This window comes from Branchiostoma lanceolatum, chromosome 11 (assembly GCF_035083965.1).
Source record: "Branchiostoma lanceolatum isolate klBraLanc5 chromosome 11, klBraLanc5.hap2, whole genome shotgun sequence".
NCBI lineage: Eukaryota > Metazoa > Chordata > Leptocardii > Amphioxiformes > Branchiostomatidae > Branchiostoma > Branchiostoma lanceolatum.
Genome location: NC_089732.1, coordinates 12,757,835 through 12,781,679, shown reverse-complemented (window position 1 = coordinate 12,781,679; position 23,845 = coordinate 12,757,835). Strand labels below are relative to the sequence as shown.

The 23,845-nt window shown below is 42.1% G+C and overlaps 3 protein-coding genes across 4 annotated transcripts in view; 1 reads left to right on the top strand and 2 right to left on the bottom strand.

Moving 5' to 3' along the window:
- LOC136444484 (EF-hand calcium-binding domain-containing protein 7-like) overlaps positions 1 to 23,845 on the top strand; it is a 43,363-nt gene that overhangs the window by 3,609 nt on the left and 15,909 nt on the right. For both annotated transcript variants that reach the window (XM_066442047.1, XM_066442046.1), the window contains exon 4: positions 21,487 to 21,552. In XM_066442047.1, the coding sequence (XP_066298144.1) occupies positions 21,487 to 21,552 (66 nt within the window). The remainder of the gene's footprint in view (positions 1 to 21,486; positions 21,553 to 23,845) is intronic.
- On the bottom strand, positions 2 to 3,922 carry LOC136444483 (toll-like receptor Tollo). The gene has a single exon (XM_066442045.1). It carries the CDS (start codon positions 3,627 to 3,629, stop codon positions 594 to 596), a length of 3,036 nt encoding a protein of 1,011 aa, XP_066298142.1. The 5' UTR covers positions 3,630 to 3,922; the 3' UTR covers positions 2 to 593.
- Positions 16,584 to 20,773, bottom strand: LOC136445003 (toll-like receptor Tollo). Its single transcript, XM_066442834.1, has 2 exons — positions 18,612 to 20,773; positions 16,584 to 16,778 (listed from the first exon to the last, which is right to left on the bottom strand). The coding sequence occupies exons 1-2, from the start codon at positions 20,523 to 20,525 to the stop codon at positions 16,584 to 16,586; spliced, it is 2,109 nt and encodes a 702-aa protein (XP_066298931.1). The 5' UTR covers positions 20,526 to 20,773.

Genomic DNA, 23,845 nt, shown 5'->3' with positions numbered 1-23,845 from the left:
CACCTCCCAAACACTGCCACTGTTGTAACAAAATATAATCCTCTCGACCCTCCGTTGTATCACTAAAAAAATATACTGTTGTAGGACTCACAGAGACTTGTATTCAGGTCAGCCATACATTTTGTACATTGTGTAACTAGGTCACCAGTATATATCATTAATTACACTAACAGACTGGCTTTCTTTAAATGCTGTAAGCTTCTATGGCTGCCTAGCCTGGACAACTAAGCCCAACCTGATGGTTTTTTCTTGCCTCAATTCAGTAACAGTCTTTAGGAGCTAAAAGGGACTTCCAGGAGTGCTAATGCAGACACAAAAATAAAATATTCATTCATTTCCTTGGAGGCATGTTGGACCTTTTGCTAAAGACCTGCCCTTGTTTTTTTGTGGTAGATACAACTTGTAATGAGTGCTTAGGCAGCCCTAACGACAAACAATACTACATGTATAATGTATTTACAAATCATTGTCTAGTTTGATTGTAAGAAGGATACACATTCACATGGGCCTGCTCTCAATCTTTCATGTGAAATAACATTAAGTACTCAGTTATACAATGATATGTGAACATCTCAGGCTGTATCATCATCATCTTATGTTTCAACAGTCTTGTTTTCGTAAATCTCTGTCATTTCTATGCCTGAGTCTTGGCTTGTGACATCCTTCATGTCAATGTGCTCAGAGTCGGATGACTGTTTGTCTGCCCCCCTCCCCACCCTGGGTAAGGCGTAGCACAGTTTGCTCCAGAACCAGGGATCTCCCCACTTCAGGTACGTATTTGTCTTTAAGTAAAACTGAAGGTCTTTGTCCACGTTCTGAAGTTCAAGGTCGTCCAGGACGATCACCACGATCCTGTTCCGTCGGTCCTCCAGAACTTGTCGATGTGCGGCCTTGAACTCCAAGGCACACCACTCGCTGTCCACGAAATTCTGCGAGAGGAGGATGATGGTCCGACTGCTGGTCTCCACGGTCTCTATGATGGTTGTTGCTATGCACGCCCCTACTGGGAAGTCGCGGTAGTGCAGGCAGAGGTTGAACCCGCGCTCCTCCAGTCCAGGCGCGAGCTCCCGTATCACGACAAGTTCGTCCCTGCTGCTGTACGAGATGAAGGCGTCGTACGTTTTGTCGTCGCCGTCGTCTTTTGGATCGAAGCGCCAACCACACTTCATGTACAGCCACACCTGTAGGAAGCCTCGATACTGATAAACCAGCAGTACAACAACCAACATTGCTACTACCATTCCTAGTGCGATGATGACATACACATACTGACTACCAGGTGCACAGGACAGCTCTCTCTTGACAACATGAGCTACAGACGTGAACAATTTGTTTCCATGGTTACCGCAGGTGACGTTAAAGTCGAAGGAGACAGACTGGACGTTTGTCTCCGCCCACTCCTTAAATGCCAACAGATCACAGTTGCACATCAAAGGGTTATGCCCTATATCTAACACCTGTAGTCTTGATGGTCTTTTGAAGGTTTCCTTTGACAGATGTTGTAAGTCGTTGTCTTGCAGGTGAAGTTCTTTCAGGTGCCGCAGGTGTGAAAAGCTTGATGAGTGGACGTTTTTCACACCAGAGTTATTCAGGAACAAGACTTCGAGTGAGTCCAAGCCTTGGAATGTGTTTTCTTCAATGGTAGATATGTTGTTTCCATCTAGGTAAAGGATCCGTACTGAGTTCATGTTCTTAAAAGTTCCTGGCTCAAATGTTGAGATATCATTTTTAGATAAGATCATGGTTTTGGCGTCGGTAAAGTTTGAAAAGCTTTGAACAGTCAATTTAGGAAAGCTGTTACCACCAAGGTCTACTAAAGTAAGGTTTTCTGGAAACATCGAAGGGACTTGTGTTAGTCCTGTGACTGAACAATTGACAATTCTCTTCAGAGCATCATCAGTATATTTCATCCCCTGACTGTAGCAGGAGCAAGACCCAGGGCACTGCTCCTTAAAGAAACACTTGAAGGAGCTGGGAGGCAGGTGTGAGACTTGAAGATTTCTTAGCTCAGGTGGGTTCCAACATGAAATGTTTACCAGGTCAGGGAACGTCTCCGTTGCCCGGGGTAACGATAGGACTTGGTTGACAGGTAGGACCTCACAGTCACAGTTGTAAGGATTGAAGTTAAGCAATACTTGAGGTAATTGGGGTTTACTTTGACCTAAAGATGCCAACTGTATGATTTCACGGTAAGGTAAACGGTTGATGTTGTTGGCTACCAAGTCCACTTGTAAGTTTCCACGGAAGGAAGACTTAAGAACCCCCCAAGAGGAGACAGTTTGGATGTTGTTGATAGGAAGAAGCAGCTGGTTTAAAGCGGACATGTGGGAAAACCAGGCGAAGTCAACTGCCTGTAGCCGGTTCACCCCTACTTGGAGCACCTGTAGGCTGGTCTGGTTCTGAAACAGCCGCCCACTGATGCGCTGCAGTTCGTTGTAGTTCAGATAGAGGCCCTCGAGTTTGGTGAGGGGATGGAAGATTGTGTCATCCAGGGAGGAGATGTTGTTGTTGCTTATCTGTAGCTCGGTGAGATTCGTGCAGTCAGCAAAGATATCAGCTGGCAGGTGTCCGAGGGAGTTCTTGGACATGTCTATGATTCTGAGGTTTAAGAGACCCTTAAGAGTGCCTGTCTCTAGGCTTGTCAGAACGTTGTTGCTAAGGTCCAAAATCTCCATGGTAACTAAGTCGAAAAATGTGTTATAGGCGATGTACCAAATCTGGTTGTCACTCAAGTCCACCTCAACAAGTTTGGCTTGTCCCTCAAAGAAACGAGGGGGGACGTAGCGGATATTGTTATTAGAGAGGTTGATCTTTGTTAAGTTCGTTGCAGGGTGGAGAACAAGCTGACTTAAGACACGGATACTGTCATGTGTAAGAGACAGTTCCTTAAGCCCTGGTGTGTGCTTGAATAAGTTTTCTGGAAGAACAATCCAATTGAGAGATTGAGGGTTGTATGTGATGTTCACTCTTTCCAATAGGGGCATGTCTAGCAGTAGTACGTCCACTTTGTAAGTCTCTGAAACACTGCCAGTAAGGGTGAACTGTAACAGGTTAGGGTACTGTATGACCAGTGTATAGTTCTTGATTAGTACTCCCTGGTAAATGTATGCCAACGTGAGGGATTCCAGACTTGGGAGGCCGCGGAGTTTGGGTACGTCGGCCGCGGCAAGGAGCTTGAGCTCTTCCAGGTTTGGGAGTCCCAGAAAACTGTCGCTCCGCACCCAGAAGTAGCTACAGGGGTCATTGTCAAGGTCGCAGCCATCTAGCACGAGCTTGCGCAGACTTGGTAGACTCCTGAAGGTCGAGTTTAGTACCACATAGAAACAGTTGTAGAGTGAGAGGCTTTGGATAGAGCTTAGGTCGGACAGTGATAGGTCTACTGGGCTCTCTACGGCTTGACAAGATACCACCATGGTTGTGATGTTGTCATAGTTGGGGATGTCCTGTGACGACAGGCTACTGATGGTGGGACACTGGCAGAACGCTGAAGACTGTGGTACTCCCCCCTCTCCATGCCTCAGCTCACAGGTGCACGGTGTTTCACCTGAAGCACCTGTATTACAGCTGCAGCTGAAGAGTAGCAGCAGCAACGCTACTGACAGTATCAGGCTAGGATATTTTATCTCCATTGTCCTAACAGTCTTCAAGTTGTGCAATTTCACTTTATGACTTGATTGAGGATTTCATATTTGGAATGAAATTTAGAAACTTATAATCTTTGGCTGAAAAGGGGATTGTCCATTTTATAGCTCTTGACTACATTTAGATATTGGTGTGAACTTCTGCACTTGTCCCCATGTCTGAACCTGTGGTGATGGTAACCATGGTTACAGTTGCTAGGTGGCTTCTCAGTCCTTCACTGTAGATGCTTCTCAATCTCAGTCCGTAGCCAGGACAGGCCACACCTAGAGATGGAACCGACAGTTTCATTTATCAATATTGGAGTTGAGTGACGATACAGAGTGTCACCAGGAAAACTAAGGGACTTCTTGATCATGTACAAATTTCTTACCTTAGATATAGAATAAAATAAGTCTTCCAAAGTTTGACCCACTTGACTTTAAGGTTACCTGTCAAGCCCTGGTAATATGATAATGAGAAATACTTGTAATTCATTTAGCACGGTTAGAATATCATTGATTGTTTACACCATCTTGAATACTAACAAAAATTCGCCCAAATATAAGGGACAGGTTTGGTTTTTGTTAGATTGATAAGAATCGACCCACACAGCTCTGAAAAAAAAGTTTGATCACAGTTCTAGCGTCTTCCTTTAGTCATGTTTTCTGGCCTTTTACCTACTGATTTTCAAAAGGGCATCGGCTTTAGAAATGAGTCAAATGACCACAATTACTATCGACCGTGTAGTTTTGGTGGACATTCATAAAAGCTCCGAAATCAGAGTTGTCACAGCCCCTTGTTTCTAGGCGAGGCTGAGAGCTTATCAAAAGCCCCTCGTATCTGTGGTACTTACATTATATTCACCAAGTTAAAACTATTAATTTTCTTCCTGAAACTCAGGTCAAAAGAAGACCTGGTTATATATGATTATTTTGTGACTTGAGTCAGAGATGCTTAGGATGCATTTAAAGCATACTGCAATCTTTGAAAGAATTAACCAACAAATGCTCATAATACACTGTGACAGCTTGACCTATAATAAAGCTACATGTATACTACTAGTACATTGGTATTGTTGTCAACAAGTTAAACAACGAAATTTTAAAACAAAGTTTAAGATATGTTGATGTCTGACCAACCTTGTTTTTGCGTCGGTTGCTTTTCTTAAAGGAAGTGCCTGTTCTGTCTAGTTGTGCTGTCGAGAGCGACTACGAAAATCCCTGTGATGTCATTCACTAAAAATAATCCTGTTCCGGATTTGCAGAAAGACTTCTTTCTTCAATGGCCTATTATCTCATGATCATGCACTCAGGTGTGACTCAGGTGTTTAACTTTTAGCCTCCAGGTGTCAGGTGTCACCTCACCTGTTGGTGAAGGTCAGGTCATTTTTGATTTTAGAGTTTGTTAAGGTTTAAGCCAGGTATAATCGTTTGGGTATTAAAGTGCCCACAGCAATATAAGAGTATGTTACAAACAAATTTTGGAATCAAAAGTTGAATATTGTGCTACTTTTGAAGGAATTACAACTCATCTGTGTGTACAATTTTTTATTTATTCCAAATTCATAGTTGTACAATTTTTTATTTATTCCAACACACGTAGTGAGTGTTTCCTTTGTTTTGGAACAAAGCTTATAGTAATTGTACACTTATTTTCTTGTAACAACAAAATTTATCGCACAGTAAAATAACTGGCTTCTGAGTTAACAGAAAAGAATGTCTATTTCAAATTTGGAATTTGTTATAAATGAGACTGATCAAGTCATTATCTATTGTTTTGATTGATATGGCATCCCACTGTTTATTCATTACATGTACAAAAGATACTAATGCAAAGAAAGCCATGAGTTCAGCTTGCCCTTTTGAATTTTCTGAGTCTAATCTTTGTTGTACCGATGTACATGTACATAATTATACAATGTATGTGGAACACAAAGTTTCCCACCAGGATTCCAATAACAGTTGTTATAAGCACTAAGCTGCAGATGTACTGTAAAATGCATTTAAATTTGCGTGGTTTTGATTTCGCAGTAGGGAGAAAATGAAGTCTTTGCGGCGGTTTTAAGTTCACGTTTGGGACAATAGTAGCCAAGGGGGTAGAACGGCAAACAAATTTGCGGTGGTTTTAAGTTCGCAGTGTAGAGCCTACCGCGAAAATCGCAAACATAAAACCACCGCGAACATTTCTGTATTTACAGTATCTGTTAAGAAAGCATATGGGAACTGATGTACAGTTACCTTCAAATCATGGGTACCTGGCTTTATGTAAACATGTGCAAGGGAACGTGACATTTACAAATTTCACAGCTGTAAGATATCAAGGGTTGAACCCAAACGTAACCCCTTAAATTTAGAGCAGGAGACAGCCTTGGTTGTATGTTCTCCAAAATAGATGGACTCACTGACAGAGTAACTTATCATTACACATGTGCAGACTAGGTTTGGGCTTAAACCAACTTGCCAAAGGGTCAACTACATGTATTCCATGCTACATTGTACCTTCATGGTCTAAGATTATATGATTCGTATCATCCAGTCACCTTGAGGTAAGATGAATTTGTAAACATCCTTGTTGTTTAGCTGTAAATTTCTACAAGGGAAGAATTCATCAACATGTATCATATTACCTAATGTCTCTGACCAAATCATTTTATGCATGCTACAAATCCCTCAAGACATCATGATCTGACGACCTACTAGTAGCTAGAAGTAAGGGTCAGCCTATCTGTATGTTTTAATTTGTACTTGTCTGATTATCTCTGAGTCAGGGACTTTGAAGAAGAAGCCAGGATCTATTGACATAGAACAGTTCCATGTTCTACAGAATACATGTTAGAGAAATCAGCCATTTTGTAGTTTTTGTGGGAGAATGACAGTAAACAGACTAGCTAGTGCTGACATTCTACAATTCTTTCTTGAACAGATTAGAGTAGCATCACACTCAAACGTAGAGTCACAAACTTTTCTTACCTTGTTTATACAATGCTACCCAGCCTGATGATACTGGCTTCGGAAGTACAACATTGTACAGAAACTGTACAACTTATGGTAACAGCCTCAAACTAGTTTTTGTGGGAGAATGCTAGTGCTGACATTCTACAGTTCTTTCTTGAACAGATTAGAGTAGCGTCACACTCAAACTTAGAGTCACAAACTTTTCTTACCTTGCTTATACAGTGCTACCCAGCCTCATGGTACTGGCTCTGAAGTACAACATGTTCAGAAACTGTACAACTTATGGGTAACAGCCTCAAGCTTGTTTAACCCAGTTTACAAGACTTAGTGTGCAGGAAGTTCCTTTGAGGTCAACATAGGGGTTACCAGGTTGTCACTTGCAATGAATTACTATTGGTGGTGTTAATCAGTTAGCTATAGGGATTTACACTGCTGATATACATTATGAAATGCAACTGATCAACATGAAGATATCATGACTTCAGACAGTTGTTGTTCATTAAGGATACAGTGCTTTGCAAACCCCTATGTTAGCCTCTGTAAAAAAGAACGTCCTGCGGACTAGTCCGGGACTAGTCCTTGGGGTCCCAGCAGGTCCTAGCAGGTCCCAGACAGTTGGGACTAGTCCCGACCTGACGGACGTCTGGCCAGCAGGTCCGAGGTGACCCCGGGGACCGGGCCATTAAGTGGTCCTGGTGGTCCGCGGGTTCCGGGGACCACCGGGACCACCACATTCCCCTCTGGAACTAGTCCGGCTAAGTTTTAACACGCATTGCCAGGGATCCGTAGCGCAGCGCCCCCTCCCGTACATCGGGTGCATCGTATTTCCAAGCAGATGTTACGGTCGAAGACTCGAGGGGCTATCAAAGAAAGTTGTGACCGCGATTTCTTTCGCCCCCCCCCCTCTCAACCCTCCTCGTCACCAGTCAGCGGTCTGCTACAAATACACGCGATTTATTTGTGGAAATCATAACAAAACTGTAGAATACGTCACGAATTGCGAACAATGTCATTCTCAACTTGACACATTGTGAACCTGGAAAACTACAAATGCCGGTTTATCATCCGGCGACCGCGAAATTGGGCTTGGGAAATGTCGCCGTTTGAATATTTGCCTCTCACGCCCTTGCGCCGATCAGGCTGCGCACTTCACACCTACGAGTTACACCTCCCCCTCGATAAAGCTATAATTGTTTACCAACTCGTGGGGGCAAATCCCCGCGTGGCTGTAATCTGAACTCCGTCCGTAAAACACGAAAGACGGCCGAGATCGGCCGGTTATCACCCGCCCCGCGTCGCTGCATGCTAGCGGTAAGCCGGGTCAAAGGTCATTCATATGTCAATCAGATGGTACTGAAATCAGAATGATAATATTCATTCATATGTCATATGTCAGGACATTTCAATAACACGGCGACTCATGAACGACGCCGCAATTCAATCGTAAAAAAAATGTTGTGAACACCGAGTTATTAATTTTTTTTGCTCAGGCAGAAGCTTGGCGACCTGCTTAAATTAATGAATTATTCCGACCGACCTCATGGAACCAAGCGCAAGTAAATGTGGGCAAATTTCCAACTTGACTATGGCTTTCCAAAGTTGGAAGAATGGAATATCTATTTCGACCTCCTTAATCTACGCAAAGGAGGTTAAATATTGATCTATGCAAACGTCATCCGCGCGATGCGTGTTACAGGACTACAGGCTAGCCTCCGTTGCAGGCTTCTCCCACCGGCGATTTTACTTATCGGGCCAGATTCTTTGGCTGGGCGGCCGTATTTACTTGAGGCCCCGTCTCTGAAGACCGTTGCTATGGGCTCGACGGTTGCCATGTCCCCGGCGCCTTTGATCTGCTCGCAACAAGATCGTCTTTCCACCACTAAAACGATTAATGTAGTACCTCACGACCAGAGCGTCCCGACAGTCTAACGCCGGCTATAGGGATAATATTTCCCAGGGGAGTTTGTCCATCGAGGGTTTCATTCGCAGATTTGACACTCTCTCCGTAGCCGACTCCCTTACATACTATTCACTCTATGTGGCCAATTTCTACTATTTTCCCAGCCATCCGCGGGGCCTGGTAGAGGCGTGTTAATATTTTGGAAGAAATATCTGGTGTTGCGATGTTTTTCGCGCTTCCTGAATATTTCCGTATTTGACCCCTTCGAAAAACAAAAACAATTCGTGTTGAGAATCGATATAAAATCTGCAAAACAACAACAACATTGCTGCGTACTGAAATCTTTACAACGTTAGTCAACATGGTAAGAAAGCAATGATCAACAATAGTGACCTACTTGCGCTGACACAACTCAAGGAGGTTAACCTCCTTGCACAACGGTCAAGATAAATCCTACCGTCGAAGCCGATAATATAAATCATACATTATGGAGGGTCTGCATGCCCTTTTTCGTGAAGCGTTACGAGCGATTTTAATTCACCGTTAATCGTTACCGGCCGCCTGAATTTACCGTTAAGCGTTATCGGTATATTAATCGTGAAGCGTTACTGGTCGTTTTAATTCCTCGTTAAGCGTTATTTGTCATCCTGAATTCAACGTTAAGCGTTATTGAGTAATTCCTCGTTACGCAGGAAAAAGCATTTCAGTTGGTCAAGATTTCAAAATTTTCTCCAGGGAGCACACGGCTCCGGCAAAAATATGTCGGTAGGGCGCCCCCCCCACAAAATTTCAAGCTGAAACACTTCTATTTTTCACTCTACTAGCAAAGTTTTCTCCTCAAAATTCATGAAATGAAGTGAAGATTTAAAAATTTTCCCCGGATGCATGCCAGGCCTCCGTCGAAAAATATTGTCAGAAGGGCGTCGGCCCCCAAACTCAAGCTGAAACTCGTCTGTATTTTTTCACAAACAGAGACATCATTAAACTTAACTTAAATTACCAGTAATATTTGCCCATCGAAATGCAAGAAATAGCGGTGTCAAGAAATTTGCTCGGGAGCATGTCGCAGCTCCGGCGAGGTCTGGAGGGCGTGACGCCCCTCAAAAATCAAGCTGAAACTCTTCTGTATTTTTGTTTTCAAATATAGATGTCATAAAACTTAGCTTACTCTTCAGGAAAAAAAAAAACCCTCTCAGAATGCAGGAAATAGCGTTTCAGAGGGTCAAGATCTCAAAATTTTCGTCGCGCCTTCGGCGCTCGTCATTGTGATCATGAAATTTCCTGTCCCCGACGAATTTAAAGCGTTCGGAGCAGGCGTGCGAGAATGGCATAGCGTAATAGGTCTCCTGCCACAAGATCAGGACGACTAGTCGCAAAAAACCGTCGTCTTCAGGGGTACCTCATGTTCTAAAAATGCTGAATTTACCGTTAAGCGTTATCGGTCGGCCTGAATTTACCGTTAAGCGTTATCGGCTGGTCTGAATTTACCGTTAAGCGTTGCCAGGACCCCCCCATGCAGACCCTCATTATGAGACAAACTGTATACCAAAGAGGTTGAAAGGTCCTTCAAATTCCATTTTAACCTCCTTGATTTTACCACAGTAGTCACAGTTTCCAAAATGTCGCCCTCTCAAACGAAAAGAGTTTTGAAAAGAATTTTGTAAACTCCAGGGTGTTTTATGACACCACTGGGGTTTCCTCTCCCGGATCCTAGCATGAAGCAGTGAGCATGAAGCAAGCTGTGATAACTTCGGGTCGAGGGGCGAATGGTCACAGCAGGAAGCCATTTGGATAAAGAACCAACTGCGCATGTTCACAACGACATAATAGAAATGGCGGCGTTTTTAACGGTCATCTTGGGTCAGTCAGTATGCGATGTTTGTACATTGTGTTGTAAGTTAGTCGCAATTTCATCTACTTCATGTATTTCTGATAAAAGAAGGTCGTCGATTCACCAGAGGATTACTGTCGAGACGACATGGAATGTTGGACACTTATGGCGACAAACTTGGACCGTGAGTTACAAATCTGATCAAGGGACTTCAGTTCACTATTCGAAGATTGTCCATTTTGTCTTCATTATAATTTTGGAACTCAGGAAGACAAGAAAAAGGTGACATACTTGCTACAAGACGAAGGTTACGGAAGATGCACTCAGGTTTCCCACGCTGGTAAGTTTCTACTCTTGTATGGATGGTGTCATGTTCTGTTAGAGAATTATTATTCAACACATGATGACAAGGTGATCTTGCCGAATCCAGAAAAAGAGAATTACTGTACTAGTGTAGGATAATATATATGTAGGGGTAGAAAATGAGCCAAGGTTAGGCAAGGGTTTAACATTAGCACCCCGTCCTGCCAAGATCATGGAATCATGTAAATCCTATATTTATACATGTTTAAACTAATAATCTTTTGGTTGTCTAAACGTGACTGTGGCTTTATTTGAGTGTTTATAATTGAGTGTTTGTGCGTGTTGGCGGGGAAATGGGTGGTCATCAGTTTTCAAGAAAATACTCGACAGAAATTCGGGCGACCCTTCAAAAAGGATAATTTTGCTAAACAGAGAACCACGGTTGGTGTTTGAATTTTTGTAACGTACGGCGGGGGGCCGCGGGGATAGGTTTATGACTGGTTATGACTGGTTTTTGGGGTAGCCTTACATAAATTGTAACTTTGAATTTCGAGTGACTTGATTTCGCAATGTTGATAAACATAATAACCAAATTATAACGGTACACATCAATCGAAGAGTACTAGAGAATATCTGTCACGATGGAATCGAGTTTCACTCTCTGAGTAAAAGTCCCGCAGTCCTGTGTCGATAACATCACAATTTGGTGTGATCTGCCAAGGACATTATCCTTGGATCTGCCTAGGATTGGAATGCAGACCACCAGCAGAGTCTGAAAACAAAAACGGATGAAAGATCATTAGTACACCCAAGGATCCATGCCTGGCGGGGCTATAACTTATATGTAAAGTTGAGTAGAGTCTTTGATTAAAGTAAAAAAGTAATTATTTCCTTACGATTAAGTTTATAATCTGATACAAAATGTTAATGAAAGCTGTTATTTAATGGGTGGTTGAAACAAACAATGGGGCATGTTTCTGCTATCGGCACTCCGGGCAGTCCGGGGAGTCTGGTGTCAGGACCAGAGCTACACTGGGGGAGGATAAAAGCCCGTCTCCTGATCTCCAAGCAGATGTTTGATAGAGCCGTCGGGGAAAACAGGACGCTTGTAAGACATACACTATTGTCATTTTCCCCAGAAATCTCAGCACGTCAGCTCAAGACCGCCGAGACCGTCGAGTTATATAATCAAGTGCATCTTCTATCAGTACCACCTGATTACAAATTAGAGGAATAATCTAACCAACGTCCTAAATTGATGCATAGGGATTTATTAAACCATAACCTCACTAGCTAATCATAGGGCTCCTACATTTATACAATTAACAAGAAGCGATAAGAAGCTGAAAGTAATTTATACTTAGTATACTCTATATATTACTCTCAGCTTCCTCTCGCTTCTTGGTAATTGTATAAATGTAGGATGCTGTATGATTATCCGAGTTGGTTTATCGAAGGCTGTAAGGAATATTAGTTTCTCTTTACTGCTGAAGTATCTGGAGTGGGGGAAATTACATCACACATTATCGAAAAGAATGCTTCCATCGCTATCATATGATTCATATGGCATTCTACAGTAAAATGTACAGGTACTTCATCTTCTACTAGCAACTTGACAAAGAAATATAGTTGGACAAGTTGGAAAAACTCACTCTCCCTACAGGGTTGGGGTTTTGTTCGCGTGAAGAATTTTCGCTTTCGCGTGGAAAATTTTCGCGTGGAAAATTTGAAATGGAGAATTTATCTATAGGTTCAAAATATCAAAGTAATTTTATCATCAAAATTTTTCTCCCTTGGGAATAGACTTGAGTCCCTTGGGAATAACACACACCAAACCACACCACACCCTGCCCACACCCATGCAGGGAAAAAGTTTGCCTGAGATTTTGATCATTTGCTTGTTAAATATGCTAATTAGTTGATCAGAAGGGAATTGAAGGTTTACAAGTCTAAGGTTTCACACCCAAAAAATTTCAAAGGATTTTTGAAATTTAAAAAATACAAAAAAACAAGTTGATTCCCAAGGGACTCAAGTCTATTCCCAAGGGAGAAAAATTTTGATGATAAAATTACTTTGATATTTTGAACCTATGAATAAATTCTCCATTTCAAATTTTCCACGCGAAAATTTTCCACGCGTACGCGAACATTCTTCACGCGAAAAAAACCCGTTCCCTCCCTACAGGGGAGGAACAGAAATAAATTTTCATTGGCCCGAAATGTAAATGACTTCATTCTATGCATTTTACTTGCGGCAAGTAAAACCATTCAGGGAACGAAAACGGTTGCGCTCCTTCTCTGCCAACTAAACCAAAAATAAATAAAAATTCCAGCTCTCTAATTTTACACTCTGTGTGGATACCAGGGAGCATATCTTACTACAGTTTCCCCCCTTTAATTGGTAACGGACTTAGTAGTATTTAACCAGGCGGTAAAAAACTGCCCCTGTTCCTTTACAACCTTCAGCTTTCGCTAGATCCTTCCCGGTATACTATACCGGTACATTGTACTAGCCTGACCAGACTTTGTAGCTTTCGTCCGCTCCCCAAGCTCGGCTACTGGTTCCTGGCACTCCAGCGAACACAACAGGTAATGCTATATCCTTCTTCGGAGTTCCTCCTATGATCTTGGGAAGGGGTGTGTCCAGCGGTCTGTGAACACTGCGTCATTTCCATCGCACTGTGCTCACGTGCACTCAGCATATGCCGATGTCAGTCAAAGTTTTGGACCGCTGTTGCTAGGGCAATGGCGCCGGAAGTCTAAAGCGGCGTCTCTGATCTGAACATATGATGATACCAATGTTCGTCGGTCCAAAGTTTTTGTTTCTCAAAAGCAACATTACCAAACCAAGAAATAAAATATTTTGTCATAGTAAAATACATGTACTTAAAATGATTATGTAGAATAGATATAAACAGCCCTAAACCATCGATCACGTTGTTCAGACTTGGACCCACATGCATGACAAAACGTGTTCCGTACGTTCGTTCCTCGACATGCGCCGCTCTTGCCGCCGACTCGCGCTAGCACAGGCCCTCAGGTCCTATCACCAGAAAATGGAGATCGTCCCACTGATCAAAGTGACCACTTTAACTAACGACCGTTCTCTCCACCAGCAGGAGATTTATACCTTTGCTCGCTAGCTTGCGAGCCGAACCTGGTGAAACAAAACAGGATGACACTGCTGGGAGGGAAATTGGAGCTAGTGACGTCATGTCAGGTCATTTGCATAGAAAGCCCGCAAAAGAAGCGCCGCCCCGAGCAAGCTCGTAAACAAGGGATCTCAGCGGTGCGAAACAAAGCGGCACACTCCCTCATTGGGTCTTGCACGTGGCGCGTGGTACGCAAAGCCGACGTAGTTATGTTTAGCCATAAGTATGGCTAAACATATTGTTTTCTCTCATGTTTCTTCTTCTTCTTCTTCTCCTGTCAAATCTTCAAATCGATTCATCTCTGTCATTTTTTGACCAAATGACCTGAAATTTGGTACAGAGGTAATGTAGACAAAAACCAATGTGCGTTCTTTTCCTTGTTTTGATATTGACCTTGAAAGTGATTTTATTGAGGTTTTTAGGCTATTTTTAGCATATCTTGGCCTCCTGCGCCCTGGTATTTCAACCGAATGACCTGAAATTTGCTGTATATGTGGCTTGAACAAATATTTAAAGGACTACATTCCCATTTTTGGCATACATATATTCAAAACGATTTATTTTGGGCTTTCTTGACAATATTTGCCACTTCTGTCACTTTCAATACTACATATGACCTACAGGTCATTGACCCCGAGTGCCTTGCACCTGGCCAAGCTGGAAGTTTGCTTACGAGGAGGAAAGACCGGGCATAAACATTTAACGTGATTATCGGGAAAACACCATGTTCCCTTAAACTCAGTGGTTAAATTGCAGTTTAGGAAATTTTATAACAGAAAACAAGTTAAATCAATGATTTTGTGAATGTTTATTCTAGCATTAGTTATTCCAGATATTTTCAAACTCCAAATTCTTCAACACAACACGGGAGATCGTTTCTCCTCAGACTGGCGCGACGTAGCGTCCACCACCAGGCCTTCCTACATGTCCTACGTACGGGCGTATGGATCGTAGAATTCGGCAAAAAAGGAATGATTAGGCCAGTAGAGTCAGTCCCCGGTAAGGTCAATGATTCGCCCCTTTGCGCTAGCTTGTAACGTTAAATGAATGTACCCTCTGGTGGCCAAACTTCACTGACAAACTTTCTCCCTATTATCATCATGAGCTTGCGTTAGTCTGGTACTAGTGACTATTATGTGCCGGGAATGTTTATCTATCGCACACCTTGGAAGGAAGTTCAACCATGATAAATGGTCGGCCGTTGCGAAAATTTGGAATCCCATGCTGTTGATTTTCGTGATTGAATCTGTAAGAAAATATATTTTCATGTCGTTCATGTTTTTGGGACGGACGCCGGGACGGGGTGAATTTTTTCTATCATTTTCGTCCCGTTAGTAATGCAAATCGAATCGTGTTGCACAAGAGGCAAAACACTAAAAACGTGGGTCTTGTGGAGTGTTTTGGAGCGGGAAAATGCCGGATATTAGCGGTGCCGAACAGTGTACATCGTCGCGCGCGGGTGACGCTCCGTCAAAACAAATCCGCTGGTGGTCTAGCGCGGCCACCGAAAATAGGCAGAAACACACAGGAGGACTTAGCACCTTCGTTTATGAGGGCAATTGTGAAAATCTTTTGTTACAAATTGTTCGAACATTGAAACATTTGGATAGATGGTTTGAAACTGTTCTAAATAAAGAGATTTTTGTGTAGTTACGTTCGAAATGTTTCCAACGTATGTGAAATAAGTTCAAACATGTTATAAGTTTCAATTCTAATTGTTTGAACACTTTAGAACTATTGTGACTTAGACATTCTTTTAATCAAAATAGTTCAAACATATTACAAATATTATATTAAAACCCTCTGACTTTGAATTGACTCAAATATGTTGTTTTTGGTCATTTCCTTCGTCTCCTGTCAAATCTTCATATGTATACTATGGAAAACTTCATTCTTCCCTGGGGTTGATCTTTTTTAATTCAATTTTGAACTGGGTTGATTATGCGCAAGAGTGTAATTTTCAGCGGATATTTTTCGACTGGTTTACATGGAAATGGCACGGAATATCCCATTCTTGCAAGGGGAGGATTATTTAATTATTTCTTTCAATTTTGAGCTGGAATGATTATGAAAAAGTCCATTTTTTAGCAGAAGTGTATTTGTTGATCAATTAGTGGATATGGTTGTGGACTGGTCCATATTGTGTTGAGGTGCTACTGGAAGACTCAATTTTGGACTGGGGTGATTCATTTTTTTAGTGCAAGTATTTTAGAATGGTCCATTGTTATTTTGGGAGAGTCCATTTTTTGCATGGCGAGGAGTATGGCTAAACATGCTGTATTTGCTCGCAAATGTTGCCTTTCTAGTTTATATACTCTTGCACAACGCCTTACTTGGCATTTTACTGATCCTACAGTTTGGAACGAAGCTAGAAGTAATAATTGATAAAAAGACTTTAATTTAAAGTTTAAAAAAGAGCCCAAAACATGCAGCTTCCGTCGTTTCGAAGCATATTCTGATAAAGCAAGGAGGTAACCTCCTTGGATAAAGTAAATATCTACACCTTTTAATGCTTGACTTTTTATTGCCGTGCGCACTTTTCTGCGAGTAGATTGTTGTTAATGTTGTAACGTGTGGTAGAAACTGCACTTCGCGTCGGTTACAGATCACATTGTGCTAGTTCCGGCAACGCCTTCATTGTTTTCACGTGGGTCCCTGGCACAGAGACCTGAGATTACTCTTTCTGCAGCTTCGGCAGGTCCGACCAAGTCTTCCGACCCGCCCAGGCAAGCCAGACGTCCAGACCGGCTTCTTGTGAATAAAAAGGCCGTCTAGTTTCCATGACAACCGCCAGTCCTGGGGCTTGGACTAGTCCCAGCCGTCTAGGACCGGTCCCAACACGGCGTGACTAGTCCGCAAGTACCGGTCCCACCCGGCGCGCTGAGCGCCAGGACCGGTCCCAACCCGGCGCGCTGAGCCGCCAGGACCGGTCCCAATCGGTCACGCCCAGTCCCCGAGGGCAGGTCCCGGCCCGTCCCAGCCGGTCCGCTCGGCCGGGACCGGTCCTGGACTAGTCCCTGAACCACCAATTTTGACCAGTCCAAGTAGTCCCGGACTAGTCCTGGACTAGTCCAAGTAGTCCTGACTAGTCCTGGGAGGTCCCGGAACACCATAGGTCCGAGGTCGAGACTAGTCCTGGCTAATAAAATCCGGACTAGTCCGGGACTAGTCCCGGACTAGTCCGGGACTAGTTTTTTTTTACAGAGGAGCCTCGTGATAAGGGGTCCTTGGCTGACCTGTTTCCAGACACAGATGTCTGTCACTCTACAAGACGTGGGCTGATGTCTACACAAATATAATGCACAGTCACTTCCTGTCTGGAAGTTTCTCTGCATGTTCAGCATTTGTTTTAGGCAGATAGAATTATTTTGTGGTGGAAACTTATTCATAGAGAAAGATCCAATAGATTTCTGTAGCACTGACACACATACGGAAATACTCGATCTACGTGATCATGAGTTGTATAATCTTTTCAAAGACACAAAATCGGACAATCGATTATTGTCAATTGAAGTGTACACAAAATGCAGCTCATTGGGCAGTTTACAGGGATTGCATTCGTCATTTCGGATGGTGACGTAAAGTCGGCAGCCGGCCCGTGTATGAGGGAGCTTCAGGCATGAGCCTCAAGCGTCAAACCTCTGCACGTCAAAGAACCCAACACACTTATCGAGAAGAATAGGCCTGGGGTGACCCGGTGTGCTTGGCCTAAAACGCGAGCCGTAGCGAAGCCGCATTGCACTACCACTAGCTACTTGAAAAAGCATTATGCTTCACCTCAAATGAGGATGCCATGAAATTAAAAAAACAGGAAATTGTCTCAGTTTCACTTTCTACATGTAAGTAAAACATCATTATGTAACTACCGCTGGGAATTTGCCTTGAATATCCCAGAAAAATATCTATTGTGGCACTCCAGTGTCAGAAATTGGTGTTCAGTCTAGCATTAGTGGCAATATTACTGGATATGTTTGTGACAATTCATTTCATTATACTGATTGATAGGTCTAGATCTGTCAATCCATTTATATACATGTATGAGGGGTGATCAATAATTACTCGGCCTCACCCAGAAATAAGGTGCACAACTCAAGTTTTGGGGCATGATTATGTAGTATGACAATCATCTTTTAGCAATATCCACCAAACTTCAAATCATTAATATTGTGATCATTACTTTACAGACGACACTCAGTAACATTAGGTGAGGTAGAAGCATAAAAACATGGACAATTGAGCTGTGACTTGAGGTGTGCGGGCCGACTTGCTCTGCTGAAAGTCGGATACCCACTTCTTTTTAGTTCAAATAAGAAGGGAATCTTTATAAAACATTTTGACAACGTCTTCGAAGATTTTATGCCGATTCATGGCATGAAGAACCCGACCCACACAGCTCTGACCACAGTGCACCCTTGTTTTTCTCGTCGCGTCAAACCTCTGCATGTAAAAGTACCCAACACACTTATCGAGAAGAGTAGGGGTGACCCGGTGTGCTTGGCCAAAAACGCGAGCTGTGGCGAAGCCGCATTGCACTACCACTAGCTACTTGAAAAAGCATCATGCTTCACCTCAATTGAGGATGCCTGCTTTACCTTTTTACTAGGTAATGGACGTCGAATAAAAAGTATTGGCCATAATAATTTGAAGTTAGGTGGATATTGCCAAAAGATGTCATACTACATAATTATGCCCCAAAATTTGAATTGTGGACCTTATTTCTGGGTGAGGCCGAGGACTTATTGATCACCCCTCGTATCAGCTTTTTACAATGCTTGATTAGCTGATTATAAGTAAGAATAGGAAACAACATTGATGTTTCTACTCGCTCCATGGGCAACAACCTGACTCACGTCATAACCAGGGTTCAAAGTTGAACCAGGAAGATTAATATCGGCCATCTCAATGTTCACATTTGAACTTGTGACCTCTTCATCAAACATGGGGCTATGAGATTCTGGTGCCCCCCTCCCCACCCTAGGTAAGGCGTAGCACAGCTTGCTCCAGAACCAGGGATCTCCCCACTTCAGGTACGTGTTTGTCTTCAGGTAAAACTGCAGGTCTTTGTCCACGTTCTGAAGTTCAAGGTCGTCCAGGACGATCACCACGATCCTGTTCCGTCGGTCCTCCAGAACTTGTCGATGTGCGGCCTTGAACTCCAAGGCACACCACTCGCTGTCCACGAAATTCTGCGAGAGGAGGATGATGGTCCGCCTGCTGGCCTCCACGCTCTCTATGATGGTTGTTGCTATGCACGCCCCTACTGGGAAGTCACGGTAGTGCAGGCAGAGTTTGAATCCGCGCTTCTGAAGTTCAGGTGAGAGCTCCTGTATCACGACAAGTTCATCCCTGTTGCTGTACGAGATGAAGGCATCGTACGTTTTGTCGTCGCCGTCGTCTTTTGGATCGAAACGCCAACCACACTTCATGTACATCCACACCTGTAGGTACTTCCGATTGTAACACAGTATTAAAATAATAATGAACAATGTCATAAGTACTGCCAAGATTATAACCACAAGGACTAGCCACTGTGTTACTGTTGTGACCACACAAAGGCCAACCCCGGGGTCTACTCTGCAGCCTAGCGTGGTGTTACAGCAAGGAAATACGGTAACCGTGTTTGTATCAGAAACATCAGGATTACAATATGGCAGCTCGTCGCAACTGCACTCCGCCGACACAAGGTTGTTCCCCTTTAAGTCTAGAACTGTCAAGTTCAGTTCGTCAATACCATCCCAAGGCAGGCATTCGACGTTGTTGTCTTGCAGGTACAGCTCGATAAGCTCCACCGTAGCCACAAAGCTTGATGGATGGATCGCTGACAGACCAGTATTGTTCAAAAACAGTTTCTGCAAGGATCTCAGCCCGGTGAAACTGTTTTCCCTAACGGTACGGAAGTCGTTGCCGTCCAAGTGCAGCACCTCTAGCTCTATCAGTTCCACAAACATGTTGTCTGGCAGGAATCGGATGGAATTTTTACTCAAATCCAGAACCCGGAGGTTTTGCAGACTCCTGAAAATGTCTTCTGTGATTGCTCTGGATAGTCCTCGGGGGGATCGGAAGGTGACGTCGTTCTCCTGCAGATAAAGCTCTTCAAGATCTAACAGGGGTGCAAAGCTCGATGAGTGTATACTAGACAGACCAGAGGTATTGAGGAACAATTGCTTAAGGGAGCTCAGTCCTGCGAAAGTATCTCTCCTAACCGTAGAAATATTGTTGCCATCCAAGCCGAGAACTTCTAGGTTCGTATTGTCCACGAACAGATTTTCTGGCAGATCTTTGAGAGCGTTCTGGGATAAATCCAGGAACATGAGATTGGTGAGGTTCCTGAAAACTTCCGGCGTGATGATCCTTATAGCGTTGTTACTAAGAAGGAGGGTCTCAAGATTGACTAAGGGTGCAAAGATGCTCCCGTTTAGGAAGGAAATCTGGTTGTTGCTCAAGTCAACTTGCTGAAGATCGCTCTGATTCTTGAAGAAGTCAGGGGGAATGGAAGTTATGTTGCTGTTGGATAGGTCTACTGTTGCCAAGATGACTGTAGTGTTTGGTGTTGTAGTTGTAACTCTAGTGTTTGATATTGTAGATGCTGCTGTTGCAGTTACTGTAGTGTTTGGTATTGCAGATGATATTGTTGCAGTCACGATAGTGTTTGGTGTTGCAACAGTGTTTGTTACTTGAGGTGTAGAAATGTTTGACAGTAACAACAGGAACAATGCACAGAATACTGGGTGGAAGTTTGCAGAGTACATTGTGCTGAAAAGCATTGGTCTCCGTCTATTTTTTGCTTAGAAAATTTGTGCTCTTTGCAATGAAGAACGTCTTGAACAACAGATACTGGATATCGTCTTTGGGAAAGGAGGAACGTTAACTGTTCCTGGCTGTAGAATCCCAGTCTTCACTATCTTGACTCGCAGTTCTCACAAAACTTGGGATCTTGTCTTTGAAAACTACACTGTAGTTTGCTTCGGTCCGGTGACAGGCCTGAGTGATGTGAAGTTCATCAGAATAGGGTCATCTGAGGATAAAGATACACACAATTTATCATTAGCGCATATTTTAATGTACATTGTACATATTTTACCACATTTCTCTGTGTAAACATTGCTCTAAAGAGATGCTAATTATAAAGTTATTCAAATATTATACCTATAGGGTTGTACAAAATTGTAGTGATGAATAAAAAAAACTGACCAGGAAATTCAAAGTGATCTAAAAGCAGTTTAGCTCACTGAAGAGCTCTTCTTCCTTTCGAAGTGACAGAGATGCTACATGTACAGTATACATATACAGGTTCATTGTACCAGGCCTTGGGGGAAATTCCCCTAACCTCTTTTCGACAAGCCCAATGTATAGTGGACCACTGCTTAATGTCCTAAGGACTGTGACTCGTTCCTGTTGGGTTTATAAAGCAACAACAGCATGCAGGGTTCAAACTCATGGCTTCTTGGTCTAGAGGCATTGGTCTTCAACTGCTAGTTCCTTTCTTTTTCTTGTAATAACTTATAAACACAATCATACAATGCGTTGATTTTATCTTATATTTCAGAATGTAATTATCATTATTAATCTCTTTTTGTGAAAATTTTCTCTCAAAGCAGGAAGCAAACAGGGCTGCTTGCAAGAGATCTAAGAATTTCATAGTAATGCTGACATGCATGATACATGTACATAGAAATCCTGAATGTATGAGTAAAGTTCCAATCATATTTTGAATTTATTTCCTAGCATTGCAGAACACTGGCCGCAATCCGTCCAAGCAGACACTGGACAAGTACTGGACCAAAAACACAGGTGAGGAAAAACACCATGTTTGTGTGGCATATTCACTTAGAAGTTAGAGTACTGGTAAGTTAACAGTAGTACTCTTACTTTTTTTGTGTGTAGATTTTTCTTCACAGATGTAAGAAACTCTTATTATGATCATAGTAAAATTGTTACATGTAAGTTTAATCATGTCTCCATGCATAATATTAGATATTATTGGAGGACATGGCATTAAGAAATATCATATTCCTTCTGCACATAAACAGTCCATCAACAAAATATATAATATTTGGAGTATAATAAATAAACATAATTGTGTATATAAATCAAAATGTTTTGTCTTGCCAAGTAAGCTACACAAGTACAATGATTGAATATATTAGCTAGACTGTTCAAACATTACATCTGTTTCATCTATAATTTTAGGATCACTACTGCTGCAGTGATAAACACCCATGGTTATTATTACACCTGGCAAAACCCAGTGCCAAACATTATATTTTTTTAGTAAAGTTGTGTAAAATTAGAATGTGATATTGGCCTTAAGCTACTAGAATCTACAAATAAATATAAATTTGAATATACCTACATATTGTTTGAAACGATAAAAAAAATGATTTATTGTACCAATTACTAATCAAGTTAGACCAGAAACAACCAAAAATAAGTTTGGTAAATCTAGTCAATCCACATTTCTAAACCCCCCAAACACCCAGTTATTAATTGATTTTACCAACAAAATTATATGCATGCAGCCAATCTCTATTTTCTGATGTGCTAATTTTCATGGACAGTCGGGTAGAATCAGTCTGTAACTAAATTGCACCTTGTTCCCATACTATTCTTACACTACCAACTGGATTTGCGGTTAAACAGATGTTTTGGGGGTCCCTACCCCATTTTACCTGGACCTAAGGAGTGAAAAGTTGGTTAAAAAGAGTGAATTTTCCCTCCTTTTCACCCCCCATATTGGGTGAGGACCCCAAAACGTCTGTTTAACCCCAAATCTAGTTGGAAGTGTTAAGGAGGAAATGGACGTCTAAAAAATCAAAGTAGACGGCTCTCTTCCATACTTTCCCAAAATTTGTCTTTCTAAAGTCACACTGATTTATTGACTTTATTCCAAAATGATATCTAACTGAGAAAACAATGCTAAAGCTAGAGGAAACCGTTTGAAGGTTACCTGGCAGCACGCTATGTCTGGCAATGCATGATTGTTCATTTACGAGGTAGCATGACGCAGTCACAATCAGACATGTTTCTGTTGTCTTAAGTACTAGTAGATGCAAAAAAAGTTACCTTTTGAAGTCCAGACTTCCTTTCAATCTTGGCAGAATGTCATTGGCATTCCCTTACAGCTGGAATAAATAATACTTAGGCTTGGAAATATTTCCTCATGTAGCTGTACGCTTAAGACATCTTAAGTAGGTGTGACTAAGTATGAAAAAGAACAAACAGCTTGAAGTATGTCTTGAAAATAAATGGGTGTTCCTGTAAACATTGTAAGTTAGTTAAATATTAAACTTACTAAGCACATTGTTGACTAGCCTCCACCCTCCTACGGGGCTACGGATAATAGAATTTGGCCTAAAAAGGGAATGATTAGCCAGGAGAGTAGAAATGCCCTGATGAGGAAATATGCAGAGAAAGTTGAACTGCATATTATTAGTCTAAGAGTTAAATGTTATCAGGCTGATGATACTGTGTAACTTTGTTGAAATATTCTTCCATTATATATATATATATATATATGTATATATATATATATAAGGCCACAGCATTTTAATTTCTTGGTTAACAGAATTTAAAAACAAATGCTAGATTTGAAAATCAGAAAAACAGAATCTCAGAGGAAAGTTTGTACTTTGGTGCTCACAATTTCAGGGAGTGAACAGGGTCAGGTGCAAGTTTTCACCCCAGCTATCTGTTTTAATGATGTCCTTGTGCTAAAATAAAAAATAATCTGTTTAACCAAGAAATTAAATTGGTGTGGCCTAAGAGTGACTTAAAGTTTATCAAATTTTATCAAACATTTCCTACAGTATGTAGTAAAAACACTTTTCATGAAACCAGGGCATCATGTTACCAGGACAGTATGCACTGGAAAGGTATACAAATTGATATACAGTTAGTACTTCTAAGTGAGAACTTTATGTACTTGTGTCATCTGGCCTCATTGAAAAAACCGACTGGTCTGACTGGCTGAATAAATGTTCTAAACGGGAACTACAGTACAGGCCTCGAAATACGCATCAAGTTTTGCGAAAAGTCCGGCAATCTTTCTCGAAAACGCCCGGCAATCTTTTGCAGGCCCTTTCGC